Source organism: Amphiura filiformis, chromosome 5 (assembly GCF_039555335.1).
Source record: "Amphiura filiformis chromosome 5, Afil_fr2py, whole genome shotgun sequence".
NCBI lineage: Eukaryota > Metazoa > Echinodermata > Ophiuroidea > Amphilepidida > Amphiuridae > Amphiura > Amphiura filiformis.
In genome coordinates, this window is record NC_092632.1 from 68,660,226 (window position 1) to 68,682,059 (window position 21,834).

Here is a 21,834-nt window from a genome sequence, read left to right on the forward strand (position 1 = left end):
CATAAACTAATTTTGTCATCAAAACGTGCTGGATAAAGCATAAAGCATGTTATTGTCTTAGGCCAAAAAAAAGGTTTGTCTCAAAGCTCGCGCGCGCATTTGTAAAATCGTGAGATTTGGAAAAAAAGAAATGCGGATTTTTTTTTTATTTCAATTTTTTTTTTTTATAGTTTTCCAGAAAAATTCGGCGAAAATTATGAAATCATCCAACCATGAAAAAGTCGGGAATAAAAAAAAAATCGCATTTCGCATTTGTTTTCAAACCACTCGTGAGCTTTGAGACAAACCATTTTTTTTTGGCCTTATCATACAATATCGTGGTGCTTTGGTTAACCCCAAAATGACGGGTGAAATAAATGGAATTGGAAGTTGAAATTTCAAGCTGAAAATGACTCGTAAGAAAATAAGGCATTTTGTACTAGAGGGCCTAAAATCACATCAACTTCCCCCTGAACTTCCCGGTTTAAATTGTTGGATGCATGCAGCTCAGACTAACGATCTGAACACACTCCTTATTGCGATGGGTTTTGGCTTACTTATTTCCTCACAGCGTTGCAGAATAAAAATAAAATAATCGTGCTGTCTATGTAATCAGGAAACTACAGAGGCGATAGTGTACATTTAAATTTGTCATTACTACTTCATGTTGATATTCAAACAGCGCTATAAAGTTGTCTCACCAAGGAATGTGTTTGTATTAAAAGAAATAATTGTTTTACAACTTGGATGAACTAGAATTACTTTTATGCAAATCCGAAAATTGCAACAGATATTTTTCATTTCTTTAAGATTTAGCGGTATTGCCAGATTGTACGTACAGTTGGGCTACATTAATAGCCTCATTATAGTTTTATTGATACTGGTAAAATACTTGCCTGTATGTGCTTGTTGTTCTGCTATAGCGTACTATAGAATCTGTTAATGGTACTATAAACACACAGTCAATTAATTTATGTCAACACGAGGCGAGGCTGTCGGATTGCTCAGACCAAGAATGTTTGCTTATTGACCAATTTACCAGGAGAAAAGTCAATAACTGGTTGCCCTTTATCTGCTAACTTGGTTGAACATGGTGTGGTGGTATACAGCTGTACACGTTGAAGTCAATGTTCAATAAATGCCAAATGTTGCTAGCAGTAGAATAGTTAAATAGGCCTACAGCATGCAATGACAATAAAAAAAAGTTTATGATGTCGTCATGCGTAGATCTTAAGGTGGTATTTGAGGCATGGCTGAGACAAAACCGTTTGTGACTTTTTGGTAACGAACCGGAGCGATATTGACATGTAAAACAGATGAAAAAACTGGAAACACCAACCTTCTTTTGTGATGACTTTTAGCACCTTCTTTTGGAATGGGATGGGGGCATCTTTTGTGATGACATTCGGAACCGTTCTGGGCCATTATTGGCATAACCACAACCGTATTAATCAACCTTCTTTTGGTCTTCTTCTGTTATGACTTTCGGAACATCATGTAATGTTTTGAACTTTTGAATTCATAGTATGGCCGTCACATCTCTAATAAGATTGTTTGTTTTGGGTTTTTTTTCATTTCTTCGATAATATTTTTCATTTCTTCATTCATCGATAAAGAAAAAATGTTTTTATCTAGGCCTAGGTGCAATTATTTTCGTTTTAACGAATAACCGCAGAACGACATTGACATGTAAAACAGACGTAGGCCTATATCATGTAAACATTAATCATGATGACGGGGGCATAATTATGCGCATTATTAGGCTATAGCATATAACATTCAGCGGAAACTAGTGAAATGTTCTCAATAAGTGCAAATACTACCCTGTCAGCTTTTAAATAGAAAAATTAATTATGCAAAGTAGAGCAGCTAACTAATTAATTATCTGGAAGTCATTAGGAACACTTTGACCAAGTTTGAAACCAGTATTCTATTAAATAAAAATGTTATTGAATATTAATGAGCACTTTCGAGTCAGTCATATTGGTTCATTGATTATTGATAAAAATAATACAATGCAAAGAAATAATTGTGTGTATTATAAAAAACGTCCAAACACTGTACAGTCTCATTGCAAGATCATTATGATCGATGCGAATTATAGAAAAAGTTCAAACAATAAAATTACTACACCTTTATCTTGACACTTCCTCATTTGCTTGCCCTGTTCCTTTTTAAAGGAATTTTTATTATGTTAATCGAAGTTCTTGAGTAATATAAATGCCAATTGCCTAATTAAGTCATTTTTTGGGTCAAATCGTAGCTCGATTAGCTTGTAGGCCTATTGGGAAGGGAAGGGGGGGGGGGAACTTATGTGATTTTGTTTACTTTTGGGGGTTATGTGAAATTGATTCATGCGCAGTAAGGGGGTTAGGTAATATTCCCCATTAAAGCTCAATGTTCTCCCGGCCCCCGGCGGCATTAATAATGAACGGTCCCTTAATACTATACTATTCTTCATTGCAGCACTAAATCCACCAACACGATACCGAATGGTGACTACCCCATTGCAAATAATGTATGTTATATAGTTTCCGCTCAATATTTGAGTTTATTTGGTATTTAAGTTGCGGGAGATAGGCCTACCGTTGTACTTGAGACCCGGGGGGGGGTACTCAGTACAAATGACCATATGGGGACGTGCCGCAAACAACTTCTGGTATATCAATATGACCCCTTTTTCAAAGCCTATTTTGGTATATGAATGGGTCCTTTTTAAAAAATTTACCCAAAATTAACAAAATTACAAAGTTAAATAATTATTGCATAATGCCGCCAGCAAACTCAAAAATTAAATCAATACTGTTAACACACGTATTGAATGACTTGATTATTGATTTTGTGGCTGAAAATCGCAAATCGTGCATGGGTTTTTGTCACTAAAAACCAAGAAAATATGAAAAAAGTCTGCCTCATGTATTCAGATGAAATTAAAAACATAATGATAGTATTATTATATTATTATTATTATTATAATTATGTTAATATGCCCAAATGCTGCAATATAAATATGCATTGCTGTAAAATATGTTCTATATAATGAATATATAATGTGTCCAACTTACCCCTACCCCAGATGTGCCACTTACCCCAAAGTGCGGGGGTAGGCCCTAAGTGGGATAGTTGAGTCATAGCTATTCATTACATAATTGGTCCCGCCTTTCTGCACTGAATTGGAGTATCGCCCCAGGTGGTGTATGACGTGCATTCCCTAAATTCAGTAAATTTTCATCGTCAACCGTGTAATTGAATGGGATTATTTTGAAATTTTAAAACGCTTGAAATATCACAAACAAATAGGCCTATGTTGATAAATAATATAAATACATGCTAAAACCGTTGGGGTTCGATAATGAACAAACTAACCGAGTATATGGAAAATGCCATACGGCCGGGCGGTTTCACGAGTTGCCGGTTCGATCATGTCATCCGCCGCCTGTATCGCCCCAACCAGACATTGTCTTAGGATTCAAGTAGGCCCCCTACTTTAATTATAAAAACATAAGTCTTTATGAGTTATATTCAATTATCCTTTTAAAGTGTCCCACTTACCATGCTTACAACTTACAAGTTACCCCATCTTAACCTATATAGAAGCTTATGGGGTCAAAATTGAGTTTAACAAGAAAATCACCCGCCAGGAAAAGCCCTTCAGCTTAAGGTAAGCTGCGGTCATACGTCACTACTGACATGGGGAGTCGGGACGAGTGGTCGTTATTTACGCCTTGTCAGGGGGAATGAAGGAGATGAGACGGGAACACGAACAAAAATCTGTAAAGACAGGGGAACATGCATGCTTTATTAGGCCTATAAAGCCATATGCCTACATTTGCTGAGGAGAACGCCCTCAATTTTTTTTAATTCTGTTTTTTACACGATTGTAATGTACTTTAGTCAACCCGAACAACCCTTTATCTATAAACTCAGTCTAGTCCAGAAGGCACAAGTAGGCCGGCCTCCATCATTGTCATATTTTAGTGCCCTTCCTCAGGACTCTCAGGTTTGTCCACTTCAAACTTGAGTATTTTCTCCTCACCCGGAAAACCGTCGGTGCCGTCACTTTGTCCTTTCCTATAAAATGGAGATAACTTTGTGAATGAAGCCCTTCATATTTGGCAAGGGGGTACCATATTAATCTACCAAAGTCATAGTTCATTAAATTTACAACCGTATGACAAAACAGGCGAAATCAGTATAACTTTTTGCACAATTGTCTATTTGCAATTTAAAGAGAATTGGTCATTGCTCATTCTATATATAGTGTGCTCTTTCATAAAATTTGAAAAACATTGTAAGGAACACTGACTTATGTGTTCTGTTTTATGAATTGTTAATATAAAAAAGGGAATAGAAAACAGTCTAGCCCGGGAGTCTAGCATGATAACGGAAATCATGCTCATCACTTCTGCAGCGATCATTCTTTAAAAAAAAAGAAAGTTTGGAGCACCCTATATTATCATCCCTTCACGCGTTGTATGATGGGAAGGCAGTTGGCGGGGATTTGTATTTCCGGGGTATTGACATTGCGAAACTGATTGTAAACAACGGGTGAATTTATATTCCACAGACAGTACAAAATTGCAGATCGTGGTATGTTGTTATAGAATTATCTCTTTATTTTCGAAGGCGGTATGCCCACATTGTATGGTTACACTCTCATGGTTTTATTCAACGACAAAAAGTAAACTAAAAGCATGAAATCATTCCGCGAGTGTGACTGCATGTTCAGTCGACAGCATTCGACATTGGCAATGACAATTGACATGGCATGCATGTTCAATCATGCAATGAATGATGATTCATCATTTCATGCATGCAGTGCATAATCATGACATGCATATAAATGATGATCATGTGATTGCATGATTGAATGTATGTATACTCAACAATTAAACTTTTAAAGGAGAATTTCGTGATCCTGGCTAGTCACGATTATCGCACTTTCAGTTTCCCACGCGTTTGAGCGGGAATTGGATTGCGTGCTTTTTCGATGTCTAGTGAGCAAATTTTTTCAATATTTTGAGAAAATGATGTCAAATTTTCTATTCTGTATTGTTTGGTAATAATGTCTTTTGCCAATAGTATGTTTAAAGTTGTAATTTTGTGTTTTTGATCGCAAAGATAGGATATTTTCGTTCCCGATTTTAATTTTGAACCCTTCGCAAGGGTGCCGATTTTGGCAGAACTTTGACGATAATTTTGCCTTTTTGGACACTAAAATGCTTTCGATCCTTAATTTTGTTTCAACCGAGTCTTAAATTAGCAAGCACAATACGGTTGGTACCACTTTTATATACATTGATGAAATTTTAAAGATTTTTTTTCAAGTTTCTAACCGGCGCAAATCGTTAAGTGTGTATTTCCCATTGACATCCAAAATGGGAAATACGAGTCTGATGGACATAGGAACGGCGTCCATGAGACTCAGCGAGTCTAATCCTGGCATCCTCTTTTTATTTTATTCAGTACCGTACTGTACCCTACTCATTATTTCATTGTACTTATTGCAATTTGCCTCCACACATTACGTAATCAACACAAAGCTTTTGTGAGGATTAGTGAGTGGATAAGAAATTGACAGTGGAGGATACGAAGGACACGCCGATTGTTAGTTGTCAATCATGAATTGCCGCAACGTATTAATATTTTACTGCATGGCATTCCGCAAACACCAAGACAAATTATGCCGTATTTTTCCAAAGATCATCTCATATGAAGTAAGCTGAATGCGATCTGTACTTTTGTAACATTCCGATCGCTTTTGATCACCTATTATCGGCGAATTTGCTTGAAAACATGTGAGTTCATGTTGTGTAAACATAATTAGCATAGACACAAATGAAATTACGATGCAATACAATGCAATTTGAATGCGCAGCAGATCTATAGAAATAACGTTGACCGGTTTTATGCAGAATTAGACCCTGTCTGAAGACACCCCTCTGGGTAGGGATGTTCATAAAATTTAGCTGAAACTTCTTTCCTTTGAAAGAGAATCAAAGAAACAATAAGGGGTCAATCATGTTTCTAGTGCATATAGACCTATACATGTACATGTACTTTTGAAGTTACAGACAAAAATAGTGTCACCAAATTGTCCAAAATTTTGTGTGTGAAATTGTGACAGCAGGCACATGTACAATGTACACTACTGGAATGCTGGATGGTTCGCACCCTTTCAATTTCAGACCTGTGCACTTTCGCAATCGCCCCTTTCTATTTCGCACCCGTGCACTTTCGCCCCCTTTTTATACATTTTTTATTTTTCAATTTTTGTAAAATTTGGATTTTTTTAGTTATTTTCGGGTACCGGTACCCGGATTCCCGCCCGGAAATTCAATTGGGTACCCAAGTACATAATTACCCATTAGTTGTGAGCCCTAGTGAAGTTCAACATCATAAAAATGTGTAGATTTTATTTTATTTTGTTGCTCACAGAAGAATTGGAAGAATGGCACAATCAACCAGTAAAAAGCACAGGGAATTTGTAGCAGAGCCTATGGCAGATAAAGAGGTGACTTGTCTGGCTGGCATTGGAGAAACATATGGATCAAGATTAAAAGAAGCAGGATTTGATAAGGTATTAATTATAGTTTAACCCCATGAGAACTACCTGCCTATTGGTCAAAAAGAAGTTTCCATATCAATTGGACCAATCAGCAACATTGTTAGAATAATTTCACCATGCAAAAAAAATTGAGATGAATTATTTGCAAAACTCCACTCTGATTTTTATAAGAGCTAGGAGTCATACCGGGTGTCCCAAAAAAAGGTTACATGTAGATTTTTGAAAATAATCTAAGTTAATGTTAACAAATATAAATATCCTTTTCATGACATAATTTATGTACCTTCTACTAGTACCCCTGTGAATGTCAAGTTCACAACCTACGTACTTAGTCCGCATTCTACGCATTCCTGAGCAAACTCTTTACGTGACAAATGCAACACGAGGTTCATTATACCACAGCCACTGTGTATTTGGAGAGCTATTTGGCGGGGCACTTGTTACCACCAAGAGTCAAGATTCCGAAGCTCTAAAACTGATTTATTTTCAGTGTACAATATTTAATTTTTCAATATGTTTCTTTTGTGCCATAAGTTCAACAATGAAAAGTAAGAGAAACACAAAAAGTAATAAAGAAAAAATCTGAAAACAAAGGTGTGCGTGTGTTCAACTTTTGTTGTGCGATATTTTGATGATTAGCCACTCTTGACACCCCTGTCATCTTGCGCTCATAAGTTAAGTTGCTTTTAAGATACGGAATTGAAACTTAGCAAACTGTTAGAAGAAGGATGAATAAATGTTATCTGAAAAAATGACATTGTTTTGTTGTACCATCACAAAATGCGGTTCATTTTCTACATGTAACCTTTTATGGGACACCTTGTATTTTAATTGTATGTACATTAAATACAAAAACCTGTTTAACTACCAGGCTCTAATTTTTGTTATGCCTGGTTCACTTGATTTTGGTGTGGACCAGGACCCAAAATGTTATGACCATTGGGTAAATGGCTCCTGAGTGCCTGCTTATTTCGAGGCATGCTTATGTTTGTACATGTATCAAGTCATACATGTAGGGAATAAAGTAAGGGGCTGTCGACAATATTCTCGACAAACCAATTTTCCCAATCGTCAAGCATGGATCATTGTCAACAAAACACTAGTCATTAAAAATATTAGAGATAAGCTTAACATCGCCATCGTTTTATGATTGTCAACAATGAGAGTAGGCCTACACTCGACAACAACCCTAGTCTAAAGAGATTAGAAAATGAGAACCATCCAAGTTACTGAATTTGGTTTTGGTAGGGAAATTTAAGTTTTTAAAATAAAGAAATATAAATTTGAATAAAGGGGACAGTTTGACTAAATATATGGGAAATTCACATTTTTCCAGCTCTGTTAATTGACTTAATTTCACTTGACTTAAAGCCGTCCTCCTGGGGTAGGTCCCGGAGATGGCTTCCCAACTAGTTTGTGTCTCCACAGCAGTCTGTTGATGTCCTACCACTGCTACTGATGGTATTCCTGTCTCTGTACAGAAGTGTTTGATGTCCTCGAATGAATGCAATCAATTGTGTGCACACAAACAGTTGGGCTATTCCGTTAGATACATACACTGGAAGACATGACCTTAATCTCCTACACAGGGGGTGTAAATTTCAAATGCAGTCTCACATTCAGGTAACCCCATTTGAAATTCACACAACCTGTGTGGAAGATTCAGGTGAATGTCTTTATCATAGGAGGTGCATGGATTGAATGGCACATTGCATTCCTTGCTCAGTAGTGTGTCAGGAAATTTAGTCAAAGAGCTCTTATAAGTGCTGTTGTAGAAGACGACATGTACAACACACCATTACAGAAGAGCTATTTATTTACTGTATTATCTGTAATAAACGACTCCGGGGCGTTGCATTTTTTCCAGGGAGGGCGTAGCCGCGGTTATTAAAGGTGAATTTTCAGTGAAAAAACTTCAAAATTGGGTTCAATTTCTCAATGGTGCTCCTGTAGAAAGGAGGGATTTTCGTGGTAAATACATCAAAATTACAACTGTAAGCGCATCATCAAGCAAGAATCTGATGAATTTGGTGAAATTCTACCATAATTAGGCAATGAAATGGATGGAAGTTTATTTTGTGGGCTCACTAGAAACACAACTAAATCCATGCAATTTAGCGATCGTCACTAACATGACTGATGCAAGCTTGAAGCTTACTCGCAAGATATGTCATGGAAATGTTTGCATTTTTGTTAAATTTTTCATTGAAAAATTGGAGGGGGGCATTTATTACAGACAATACGGTATGTATCATTATTGTTAGCTTTTAGCAAGTTGTAGGGCCTACTCTGGGACAATCCAATTCCACCCTATACTATTGGATCATGATCCCTTTTGGCAGGCAGATTTCACAGTGTTACATGTTTTGATTTTTATCGATTTGATTTTCTTGTACATTCTCTACAGGCATATGTAGTCCTTGGTCAATTTTTGGTGCTGAAGAAAGACAAGGAACTGTTTGTGGAGTGGTTAAAAGACACGGTGAACGCATCGGACAAATATGCAAATGACTGTTATGGATGTCTCAAGGAATGGTGTGATTCCTTTTTGTAACTTGACATTGATTGGGTGTAATTATATGTATGTGTAAATATAGTGATTGACTGATAGTGAAACAGTAAAGTATACACATCATGGCCATGTCATACTCATCCACATCATGGCCATGTCATACTCATCAGGCAGTGTTTTCACATTATTTGCTACACATGTACATGTCTATACTATGCCTAATATATGTACAAGTTATGTAAACAGATTCCAGAGGTGGAATTTCATTTCATTAGAAGAAAATCCATGCGGAATTTAGCCATAAAACCGCACATGATACATAGGGATTCATGTGCTTCAAGATGTAAGTTTTATCTAAAGTTCTCAAGAATCTATATATACTGTTTAAAAGTGGTTTTGCAAGCATTGGTCCTCTACTTTGTACATGTATTTGAAATTCTTTTTCAAGGAAGAAATCTGAGCAGCTGTGTAAAGGCTTTCCTCTCGGAATTTTCTTGTTAAGTGAGGAAAGCCACCTATAGGCTATATTCGGAAAATGTAACCAAAACTAAATCATATAATCATTACTGATCAGTGACTAGTACTATTGATATCCCTATAATATGACCAAAGATAGAAAGACTGCACGGTGGTTAGGAAGTGAGCCATGTCTTTGGTTTCGTGCTAACCTGCTGATAGTCTTGGTTTTCCAAACTAGATTTGGATAAGTTTTTGCAAGTTTAGGTCATATACAAGAATATTTCATAGTATGATATTACAAAATGCATAAAGTTCTCAAAATCATAACCTATATTTATAAAATATAAGCCATATCGTAAAGAGTTTGGTATTATGGTGTATATATAGTAGTCAGGTGTTTTAAGGTCACTATACGAGTCTGACTTTTGGCGCATACTTTTTTGGTGATTACAAATACTACCTTGTCCGCTGTGATCTTCTGCAATGGGCTATATTCCATAGGAAATCAGCCACACCCCTGTGGAATATTTAAGAAAAGTCTTCCACAGAGGGAGTATGTTTTTCAAATGGAATTGACTGGGATTAATTATTTTGAAACCCATACTCCCCCTATATGGCTTTACCTATATCCTACACAACTGGAGTGAGTATTTCAAATGGAAGTTACCCAGTTGTCTATTATATTTGAAACTCATAATCCCTTAGTGGAAGACTTAGGCTAAATCTTCCACAGGGGGAGTGTGCATTTCATATGGAATAGCATAATAATTAGCTGAAATCTTCTTTGTGGATGGAGAATTCCTTGGGTGGGTGTTCACAGAATATTATTTTACATGTACAAAATGGAATGGATGAGTTAACTCCATGAGCACTACCTGCCAATCTAACATTGCTTCTGATTGGTCAATTACATGATATCTTCATTTTAATCACCAATCAGATTGGAGATTTGCAAATAATTCACCCCAATTTGTTTGTGTGGCATTGCTGATTGGTCCAATTAATAATGAAAACTTCTTTTTGGCCAATTGGTAGGTAGTTCTCATGGGGGTTAAGTGACCTGGCAAATAAAAGTTGTATTTTGAATGTGTTGGTATAAAAAAGCAGATTAAAATGTTCAAGAGGGTACTTTTCAGATCATTATTTTTTTCTTAAATTTGACACGATCAAGGGAAATGATTCGGATGTCGGCATCATGTCGCTAATCTTGATTTTGAGATATTGGCAAAGAAAGTGTTTAACTTCTTTTGTTTTATATTGTTTTCAGTGATTGAAAAATTGATGTAACTTCCCAAAGAAAAGTCATATCAACATGGGGTTTTCAGTTTCTGAAAGCTTATTATGTCCTCTTAAATAGGAAGTCCCTCTTGTCCAGTTCGCCACAGAAGAACTGATTTACACCTGTTACTTTGATGACAGGCAGAACAGAATTTACATGGATAAATTTGAACCTTGACTAATTCCCTAAGGAACTTGAACCAAAAGTGGGGTTTCCACTTCAAGAAACATGTAAAACTCATTTTTGACCAGTGACTCATTCCCCTTGATCATGCCACAAATTCTTGTATTAATGAACTAAAAGTTGATGCTTTTGCCAAAAGATAAACATGTTTAAGAAATGTGTTGTATAAGATTAAGAAGAAGCAAGGTTGGCAATCTGAAGTGTTGCGCAGCCATGGCGGCATTAAACTAACAAGGTATGTTATCAAAAACAGATTTGATAACTAGTACATGTATGAATTTCTATCAAATATTTAGGGTGTTGAGAAGAAGGGGTGGGTATACCTGTGTGTACACTTATCATATTGTGTGCTTATTAATTTAAAAATGTAATGATACAATGTAGTTAACACTTTCAGTCTAGTGCAATTTGTTAGAGTGTTTCAGTTAACATGATGATTTTCATATGTGGACACGTTGTGTGAACCTCTACGCAAAGTGCGACATCATTATGTGCACAAAATGGCAAGAACATGTGTGCATTGTTGTCATAGGCCTATCAGATTGAAATACTGTATCCTCAATGCTCATATAATATAATGATGTCACACATTCACATACCGTGTCTGTGTACAGGAAAAAAATAATCATTATCAATATCATAATAATATTATTATTTATTTGAATTACCATAATACATACAATACATAATGAAGGAATACCAGTAATGGTTGAAAGTCTATGCACAGGGGATTCTCAACAAAAGCAACCAAATGTCCCTACACCTAACACAAACAAATTTGTCTTGAGCTCATACTCTGAACTCCCAAAACTTAAATACTTGGATATTTTGGCATCACGCATTCTTTCATAAACCTCCAAAAGCCATAAATCTGATTTGACTATTTAAGGACTTGCTATCCAAAGATCTGGGGTTTGAATCCTTGCACAGGCAGGTATGTCCGAAGTTTTTTCTCTTGCTTAACTGCTTATGAATGTTATGTTTCCATTGTAATTTCATGATATATGCTTGCCTATTTATTTTCATCAATATTTTATTGATACAAATAAAGCTGTCTTACCATAGAATTTCATATACATGCATATATGCCTCTAAATAAGTTTTTTTTTTTAATTGACGAAAGAGATGAAAGGCAAGCACTCTCCACAAAATTATTATTTGGAATTTGAGCAGCTATATTACTGATACAGGTGGCTGTACAAACATGTATTATCACTGTTGGTAACCCACGCTTTAGAAAGGGTGGGTTTGAAGGGTCCACAAAAAATGCTTAAAAGGGTGGGTTTGAAAAATTTCTGGTTAAAATGTGTGTCCAAATATAAAGCGTGGTCACTGATAAAAAGGGTGGGTTTAGAAATCAACAATTGCAATTTCAAAGCTTACTGTAATTTCCAATTGGAATGACACTAAATGAAACATACACAAAAATATTAAAATCCCATTCTGTTTGGCCATCTAAAACTTATGTAATTCTCTTTTGATGCAAATCTGCACCTCCTGAACCACCATAACCACTTATCTATGATCAGTAACCACACTTAGAAAGGTTGGGTTTCAGAGTTTTGGTATAAAGGGTTTGAAATAAAAAGGGTGGGTTTGTAACACCACTGCCAACTATGATTATTGTAAGACCAATCTATGTTTTTGTGGATGGTATATGCCTTTCATAAAATAAATAAATAAATACAACTCATTTAGAAGCATATTCCATAAAAATTTGTTAATAAGCATACATGTATGTGCATATTAACGAGTTGCTCACAACAAGAACTGATTTTTAGGGTAGTTAAGGGATCTAAAATGGCGTTTATTAACGTTTCGACAGTATTTTTGTGGGACATGAGAGCACCTCGGACCTATCGAATTGCATTCTGAATACGAAGCATGTCTTTCTGATATCAAATAATTTTCATTTTTGAAAATCAAAATATAATACAAATTTTATGAAATTTTTGATATATAACAACCCTCGAAGTAAATTATATAAATCTAATGATATATTCTTAAAGTGTTTGTAGCAGGAGGAAAAGCCGACGGTCAATTGAAAATTTTGACCTTTCATATTGAAGATATGGATTTTTTCTTCAATCTTCAATACGAAAGGTCAAAATTTTCAATTGATCGTCGGCTTTTCGTCCCACCTACATACACTTTAAGAATAAATCATCAGATTTATAAAGTTTACTTCATGTACTGTTAAATATCAAAAATATCAATTTTTAATGATTTGTCATAAAATGTGTATTAAATTGCGAATTTAAAAAATCAAAATTATTTGATATCAGAATGACATTCTTTGTATTCAGAATGCAATTCGATATGTCTGATGTGCTCTGATGTCCCAAAATAAATACTGTCCAAACGTTCATACCCCAGCCCTTAAACTTTTTCATATTTTTTTCTCTTAATTTACAAATATCTGTGTTAGATGTTAGTTTTTCTTGGTATGCTTGCAGATGGAATTCTATGGTATATTCAGTTTTATTGTCTGCTGTATAATGCACAATGATTAATTTCTGAAAAAAATACCAACATTATTTATTTGAGATTTTTGATCGTGTCTTCTGTAAAAATCATCAATACTTTTTGGCAAATTGTTAGCATAATGTAAGCTGTCATTTAAAGGGGCATTTCTTGATTCTTGTAGGGTATGTTTCTGTTGGTTCAATCCTTAAAAAAGCTTATTTCCAAAATTTCAGTTGATTTGGGCATTGAATTAGCGAGTTATGTCTTCATCAAATGACCCAGTCTGCAAGAAGGTTATGCACACAAACATTATGTAGACATAGGTTTCTGATGGTTTCAAAATCTCAACTTTTTGGAAGCAAGTGGGGGAATGAGGCTGGTTCACAAAATGCCCCTTGAATTGTAATATATTTTAATTGCTTGGTGTATATGCAAAATGGCTAATTCATAAGAAAAATCCATCATTCTGTATTTAAAATGTGAAAATATGTTTTGTGTATTAAAGTCAATCTGATTTTTAATAAGTTTGTGATCTTGATTCATTAAGAGTATTCTGACTATTGTAAGATTTGAGGAGTAATGATAAGACTACTCCGTAACATGATGACTATATGATGACTACATGACTCTCAAGCTTGACTATAAAATGAAAAGAAATCTGTGAGTACGAGTACAACGAGACAATTAGCAGGAAGTTCCTTGTCCAGGGGAATTTCAAGCAAACTCAATTTTTCCAGAAGAGCGTACTAAACCACCGCCAGGTCTTGAACCCTCAACCTCTTGCACCAGTCGAACACCTTATTGATTGAGCTATATCTTCTGCTATATTGATTCATTGACTAGGAGGCAATCATCAGTGAAATGCTTGGTGCGCTTCCTGACGCCTCAGTAACAAATCAAAGGTCCTATGATAGACAGTACCTAGTGGCACCCAGCTTGATGCTACGTTGATGGTCTCTGAAGCTGATCCAACTACAACTTCACGTCATCTACAAATCGGAGGTCTGTTAATTTTTCTCCATCAACATTGATCCCTCTTTCATCCAAAGGTATTTTTTGAAGATAGCCTCCATAGCTGTTGTGAATATCTTTGGTGACAATGTATCTCCTGGTCTAACTCCTCTGGATATATCTTAACAATTTCAGAAATGTCACTATCCAGATGGATTCGAGATGTTGCATCTGTGTATATATCTCCAGAATACAAACATACCCTTCATTTATACCTATTTCTCTCAGTGCTTTGAAGAGATCCTGTTGTTCTATGGAATCAAAGGCTTTCTCGTTACCAATGAATCCAATACATAGGTCAAGTTGATACTCGTTTGATTTTTCAGTGAGTTGGTTTATTGAGGATCGATTGTCGAATCTTATCTTTAGTTTTCCTCAGGTTGTTCATCTAGAGTTTCGATACTTTTCCAGTTATCCCGGTTGATATCCAGGTTAATCTCTTGCGATGTATAGCTCGAAATTGAACCGCGATATCCGCTATCGCGATCACGACATAGGATATTGGTGGGTGGATGCTTTGTGTTGGTCGCGTTCCAATGTGTTCTTGGTACGAAACACGAGTTACATTTCTCTTGAGCTAATGTGACTCTATCACAATGAGAGACATCAGCAATTTTGTGTTCCCTTGATAAGTTATAGTGAGACTGCCTAAAACACGGACAAAGGAGTTCTAATATTCCCGAGGATAAAGAGGCCTTTTCCACCGAAATTAGATGATTCTGGTCTGAATCTTCATCGTGTACTGCTTCGAATTTTTTCACTACAGAACCATTATTTTCTACTATAGGAGACCCTTGAACTACGTTGCATCCTTCAACTCTTTCCGTTGCACCCATTGATTTATGTCGTTCTACACTAGGTTCTTGATCAGTTTCAAACTGTGCAACTTCCTCAGAATGGTCTGTGCCATCACTTGCCGATGTCAACACTACCCTCGCTCCTAACTCCTCATCAATTACATTTTCCGCGTGCTGATTCCCTATGACATGCAGCGCACGTTTGAGATGATTCAGTGCGTCTATAATCATCTCAGCTTCAGAATTTCGAACATTTCTGGGCTTCTTTGAATGAGCCAAATTAACTTCTTTGAAGAAATCGTCAAGCATTATTCCACTCGCGCTTTTCTTTTCTCCTGTGGCCACATTTTCAAACATCATAACTGTTATGAACGTCAATCCTAGTTCTTGGGCGAGGGCATGCCAGCCTCTCCCGATGGGATCGGTTCCATCTAGTATTACACAGAGCAGTCTGAATCGAACTTCATGAATGAACTTGAGGCTTTTGGTAAATGAAGTGTAATATGGTTGACGAGATATTGATCTGCTTTCACGTGTCTCATCGGTAGCTCTTGAAGTATTCTCATCCTGAAAAGGTGATGAACGTAGGAAGAAAGATCGGTGAAGGGAGTAGGGAAAAGACAAGAACGCAAAATAAATTATAATACGTTATTACAGAAATTAAAGGATTAGGTTTTAGCCTTGGTAGAATTTTGTTTATTATTTTATATTATTAACGAGTTAAACAAATTTAAGCTCAAAGATATATTGAGTATCTTTGAAAAGCTAGACCATCTACCAGTCGTCAATGATCATATTTCATATAACGAAATGGACCCCGGTGGGTTCCGGGAGTGGACTCGAAAAGGTACGATTGGACATCATAAAAAAAATTAGGACCTACCCACAAACCTTTGTTTCCAATATCCTTTGCTGAGGAGCTCTGAGGAGTTTCCTTGTAAAAATTTGCAACTTTATGTTTAGTTTTGGTAAAAACGTCGGTTCATGTACAAATGAAAACAAATAACTTTGAGTTTTACTATACGGATTCCGTACCTGAACATGCTGAAAGGCAAAACGCACTATATGAAGAGAGAATAATTTATGTTATGTACCTTTTGTCTTCTCAAATGAAGCCTTTCGAGCTGAATGCTTATTGTGTCTTCTTGATGTTCCTCTTGATACACCTGGATTACTGCGCCCTCAAATGCTGCTTCCTTTCGTACACTTGCAGTGGAATTCTCCAATATGAAAGCCACCCATCGTTCCGATGATGACACATCCAAGTATTGTGACCATACGTTGTCGTACGGAATGGTCTGAAAGAAAACGGCGGGAATTTCTATTGTTGAAAAAATCATTAAAAGTTGAATTTCCAAAATCAACCAAAAATAGTGATCCTTTAAATGATGTATTACGATAAGGATAATGAACTGAGTGCAATGCATTCGTCAAGATAATCGCACGCGCCGTGGAGTTATTGCATTTAGCTTGAGAGCCGATAGGCTCGAAAGCTAAATGCAATAACTCCATGGCAAGTGCAATTATCTTGACGAATGCATTTGCACGAGTACATTATCCGTCATACACTTTGAGTGTAGGCCTATTAAAACAATAGGCAATATTAATTGCTGCATTCATTATATTAGTTTTAATATTAGGGAAAATATCTTACATTTTAAAAACACCGTCAGGACATTGACCAGCTACGTAGCATTTAACTGGTAAAGAAAATCAATCCCTGTAATCAATGGTATCGATTGCGCCATACGTCATACTTAGGTAACTTATTCACGCATGGTTTAATTGACTTGACTTTATGTTGTGATCATTTAATATCGTGGTTTCGAACACAGAGAGCACTGAACCAGTTGGAAACGATCGATTTAGATGTCAGACTAGTACTACGGTGAATATCAACTGGACTTTATAGCTCTATAATTTGAACTACTTATTATTAAAACACACGACATTGGGATTTAACAATTTGTTCAGTATTATCATAGGCCTTCAAACACATGTGTTTGAAGGCCTATGGTATTATAAAGCATGATCATGATATTATGCGCTAGTGTGTGTTTCCCAGGCCCGGCTATGTTATTTTAGATATAGGCCTACATGTATTTCATTTGTAAAATGCTGAATATTTTGCAATGGTGTCATCTTGTATAATTATGATCCACCTGTTTTTGGCCCTTTTTAATTAATAGAAGCTCGATTATTCTCATTTGATGTTTGATTTATTTGAGGTCATTAATCATAATTTATGACAATGATATTTGCAAGGGTGCAACTCTACTAGTCTTATTACAAGACTGCCCTATCCCAACCCTAAACCCTAATCCTAAACTCCGTAAACGAGGACTGGACTCAAGTCTAGCGAGTTGCACCTTATTCGGTAATTGTACACTATTATAGAACACCGTTTGTAGCTATACCATTTTAACACCACAGAATGTATATTCGTACTTTTTTGTTGGTATATATATCGAACAGACAATTATATAGTTATGTGATCTCTGTGTCTAAAGCGCCACCTAACTCTACTTTATGGTTATGTGAAAGTAGTATTTCTAGTATTTGAGCGTGCACGTATTATCTAGAATCTATTGTTTAGCGTGCAGGTTTTAGATAATGCATTGTTTAGCGTGCAGGTTTATATAATTTGGGCTGTGAAAGGTAGTTCGCGAAAATAATGCACGGGAGAAGAATACATAACGATGAATAGAAACGGGCACTAGAAGTGTATATTTTGATACAGTTCAGTTGATAATCAACATTATACAATGTCACGCATAACTACGCAAGAATATGTAAATGCATGTGTTAACAACTATTGTCTAGTACTATGTGTAGTTTTAATTTATCAAAATTCGTTACCGGTTTGATGACTATATAGTTTTGAGTATAACATAAAGAATTATTTATTATTATTATAGGCCTATTATAAATGAGCCTTGGTGAAAAAAGCGACATGTAGATGAAACCATATACACCAATCCGAGAAGCGTTTACTGTATTTGGCCCTCTATTGACGGCAACACAGATGTACCAGAGCGGAGATTTAATTCGTAATTCAATACTCATGATTGTGTATTGAATATCACTGTTGTGTACAATTCCCGGGTACAATTCTGTATAGCACACAATAAATAATGGATAGAACCCCCGACCTCGGGACACCGCAGTTTTACATCGGAGACACCGCAGTAATGGCGAAGTCGGATAGGTGTATAGGGTATAATCTTCTTCCACGGTAAACCAAACAGCTTCCGTGGTAAACCTTATAGCGCCATCACTTGATGAAAGTACGTTATTAGTAGGCGTGAGTTAAAAGCTATCTGGGCTAGAACTATTGCGACTGTAGGGGTGAGCTTGCCTACAGGTAAAAAAAAAATACTCGTGGCGGTTATATTACACGTCTAGTTTAGGGCAACGGGGTGGAAAGGAGGGTAGGCCTACTATGGGGATGTGCGACAGATTCGGGGTGCATTTTGGTTTATTGCTGGCCCTCAATTTCATGAAAATTTGGTTTAAGAAAGATTGTTTTTTTTGTTTTTTTATTAATTTGTTTCCCAAATTTTTATCGGAAAGTGTGCCATTTTTTTTTATTGTTACCATGGCGTGCGATAATAAATAGGCCTATTAATATAATTTTAAATGCTATTTTATTATTTTGTCTAAATCTAAAATAGTATAAAATCGTAGGCCTGTATGATGCCTTAAATTAAAAGTTTAAAACGTTCTTCCAATATTAATAACTATTATTAAATCATTCCTAACATCTCGGACAACACGCCCCCTCCCCCAACACACACACCCCCACACCCCTACACCAACAACCACATGCCAAGTGGCGAAAGTCTACCTTGCACATCGTGCACGCGCGCGTGCACCACTATGATCCAGCCAAGATCCAGCATTGTCCCGCTAAAATACACTACCCTATTACGAGCAATGGAATAGCCCGTCAATCATGCACAGTGGTTGCTCCTGGAAGGAAGATTATACCCGATGTGACGCGGTTGCTCATGGAAGACAAGAAGGATTATACCCCTTTTCGATGAAACTGGACTTAAAAAGTTGGTCCATGGTTGGTCTTAACCGCCTGGAATCAGTGGCGTAGATTTCTTTTTGACATTGGGGGATGAAGTTGGAAAAAAATCTTGAAGTATAGTCAATCCAGCACCCTTTGGCGACAGAATTAGTTTATGATATAAATGCGCGCGAAGCGCGCGAAAATTTTTGCTATTTTGAAGCTAAACTGATGAAATATGGTGTAAAAGTAGATTAAATGTGCGCGAAGCGCGCGAAAATTTGCACTTTTTGGGCTCATGGTCAAATATGAGGTTAATTTGGTCAGAAACCCATTATCAGGCGTCAACATTGGGGGGGGATGATTGTATGGACCATCCCTCCCTGGCAAAATATTGGGGGGATAAATCCCCCCATCCCCCCCCGGGATCTACGCCTATGCCTGGAATTATGGAAACCTTTGGATCTTAACCATATACGTGACACTTTCCACACAAACGTAAACTAGAACCTAATACAGCTACTTCCATGACTTCAGAATCCGAAAGTTGTCATGTAGACAGCTCACCTGCTGTAGTTCTCCAATAACACGGTAGTTTGTTCCTGACCCACCCAAAGAAACTGTAATGTCTGCTTCAGAATTACGCACTCGTAATGTGTCAGCTTGAGGAGCTGCAGCATCCTGAACATTTAAAAATGTACAGTAGCATAAATATGGATAACAGTTGAAATACATGTAATAGTAAAATGAAATAAGAGATTCAGTTTACGAATAAATAAAGTTATAGTAATAAGAAGTAATTACAATAAAAAAACAGTTTGTATGTAATAATGTTTCATCGAATAAAGGTGATATTATCTGCGGAGTTCCGCAGGGATCGATATTAGGTCCACTGTTGTTTAAATTATATGTCAATGATCAACTCGTAGTTAGTTGATTTTGTTCTCCTTTCACATTCTCTATTATTGATCATTCATCAACCGCGACACGTCTTTTCATTCCGGATGTATCTAAAATTATAGGCCTATGAATCTGATACTAATAATAATAATTGACGAAGACCCACCTCATTATTAACCAGCGTGATAACAGCTCGTAGTTGATTCGGCTCTCCTTCCACGTCCTCTATCACTACTGATACTTTCATCAACTTTGACACTGGTGATGCCCGTGCCCCATCAGCTCCCCGTGGTTCTCCAGAAACCCCGAATGTTGTGAAGTGACTAATAGCAAGAGTGAAGGCGTTCTTATCAGTACTGACATGGTAATCACTTGACATCTTTTGCCATTGTACTAGATGTCCATCTGTAAGCGTTCCTTGATGCTGCATACATTTCCAAACGTCGGATGGACTGGATTCACTACTTCCCATACAGTGTGGTAGTGTCAAAAACACATCCTTCTCGAAGGTAAGACCAGATGGTCCACATTCGACAAGTGGTGTCAGCCATGTTTCATTTCGTTTAAGTTTCGGTCCATATGTGTCAAATGGTTTAATGTAGAGATACACAAGCTGAACTCGATTCTCTGGTATAGCATTTGGTGGAACATAAAGAAATACATTTCTTTCTGGCATGGATAATATACCACCAATATGCGTTAACAAAGCTGCAACAAAATAGGTATCTGCAATAGTAGCTCCTTCCCTATCAGCACCGCGCAAGCTGGAAAGCTTGTCCAACGATTGTTGTAAGTCATTTGGAAGATCGGATGTGACGTATTTTTCTAACTCAATTCGATCTGCTTGGGCAGAAACATTTAATGTAATGTTGCTGCTTTCTCTTATACTCTTCTTACTCTTTTTTGTCCAACTGTCCCCGTAACCGCTATCTTGTGACTTTACCGATGTTGATCTTCGTGGCAAAGCCATGGTGGTCTGGTCACCTCAGTAAATATGTGGATAGTACACTATTTACAAACTCTGCTCAATAGAATCTGTACATTACTAATGAACGTTCATGTGTGTGGGAATCAATTCAAATGCACTATTTTCCTCGGGTTCCCACGTGTAGGTGTGCATAATTATGTGGGTGAATTGTCCCACGGCTTCTGAATTGTATTCCCATGCCCTTTTATGTTGTTGCGAGTACCAGGCCCGTTAATAGCGGAGATACGCGGGAAATGTATACAACTTCAGAAATGGGAAAGTCCCAGGCTTTGTATATCATCCCACAGAAAAGTGTAATTGTAAAATTCACAACGTTGCATAACTGACAACAGTGTGTACTGTGTAGTAGTGGGTTTTATTTACTAACACCTTCAAGACTGCACGTCTGTTTTACAAAACGTTGATGCAGTAAAGCGGTCTCACCTGGCCATGGTGTTGGATCTCCTTCAGTTCATGAAGTTAATGAAACTGTCAAACCGCCTGTGCAATTGTTGTGTTTAAGATTCCATTCATGAGTTCTTCTACGTTTTCGTATAATATAATAGGCCTATTATTATTTTTATATAGGCCTATAGGCCTATAATTATTTTTATCAATCAATAAGAATAAAATTCGTAACATGAACAGGTTGGTCGCATACAGATATAAGTATATAGAAGAAAGTGAAGGTGTAAGTG

The 21,834-nt window shown here is 36.6% G+C and overlaps 2 protein-coding genes across 3 annotated transcripts; one reads left to right on the forward strand and one right to left on the reverse strand.

Annotated features, from left to right (window-relative positions):
- Positions 1 to 4,455: 4,455 nt before the first annotated feature.
- Positions 4,456 to 9,410, forward strand: LOC140153615 (barrier-to-autointegration factor B-like). 2 transcript variants are annotated; one of them, XM_072176405.1, is made up of 3 exons: positions 4,456 to 4,569; positions 6,418 to 6,559; positions 8,955 to 9,410. In XM_072176405.1, exons 2-3 carry the CDS (start codon positions 6,431 to 6,433, stop codon positions 9,099 to 9,101), a joined length of 276 nt encoding a protein of 91 aa, XP_072032506.1. In that variant the 5' UTR covers positions 4,456 to 4,569; positions 6,418 to 6,430; the 3' UTR covers positions 9,102 to 9,410. The 2 variants fall into 2 exon arrangements, with proteins under 2 accessions (XP_072032506.1, XP_072032507.1); XM_072176406.1 differs by having other exon boundaries at positions 4,490 to 4,569; positions 6,392 to 6,559.
- A 5,412-nt stretch (positions 9,411 to 14,822) lies between these two features.
- Positions 14,823 to 21,195, reverse strand: LOC140152355 (uncharacterized). Its single transcript, XM_072174660.1, has 4 exons — positions 20,336 to 21,195; positions 19,837 to 19,950; positions 16,349 to 16,552; positions 14,823 to 15,821 (listed from the first exon to the last, which is right to left on the reverse strand). The coding sequence occupies exons 1-4, from the start codon at positions 21,137 to 21,139 to the stop codon at positions 14,823 to 14,825; spliced, it is 2,121 nt and encodes a 706-aa protein (XP_072030761.1). The 5' UTR covers positions 21,140 to 21,195.
- Between the last annotated feature and the right edge of the window lie 639 nt (positions 21,196 to 21,834).

Coding starts and splice junctions, on each gene's coding strand:
- LOC140153615 (XM_072176405.1), top strand. CDS start 6,431: ATGGCACAATCAACCAGTAAAAAGCACAGGGAATTTGTAGCAGAGCCT. Junction 6,560..8,954: donor AAGAAGCAGGATTTGATAAG/GTATTAATTATA, acceptor CATTCTCTACAG/GCATATGTAGTCCTTGGTCA.
- LOC140152355 (XM_072174660.1), bottom strand. CDS start 21,139: ATGGCTTTGCCACGAAGATCAACATCGGTAAAGTCACAAGATAGCGGT. Junction 16,553..19,836: donor TTATTGGAGAACTACAGCAG/GTGAGCTGTCTA, acceptor GTTTTCTTTCAG/ACCATTCCGTACGACAACGT. Junction 15,822..16,348: donor TTCATTTGAGAAGACAAAAG/GTACATAACATA, acceptor TCACCTTTTCAG/GATGAGAATACTTCAAGAGC.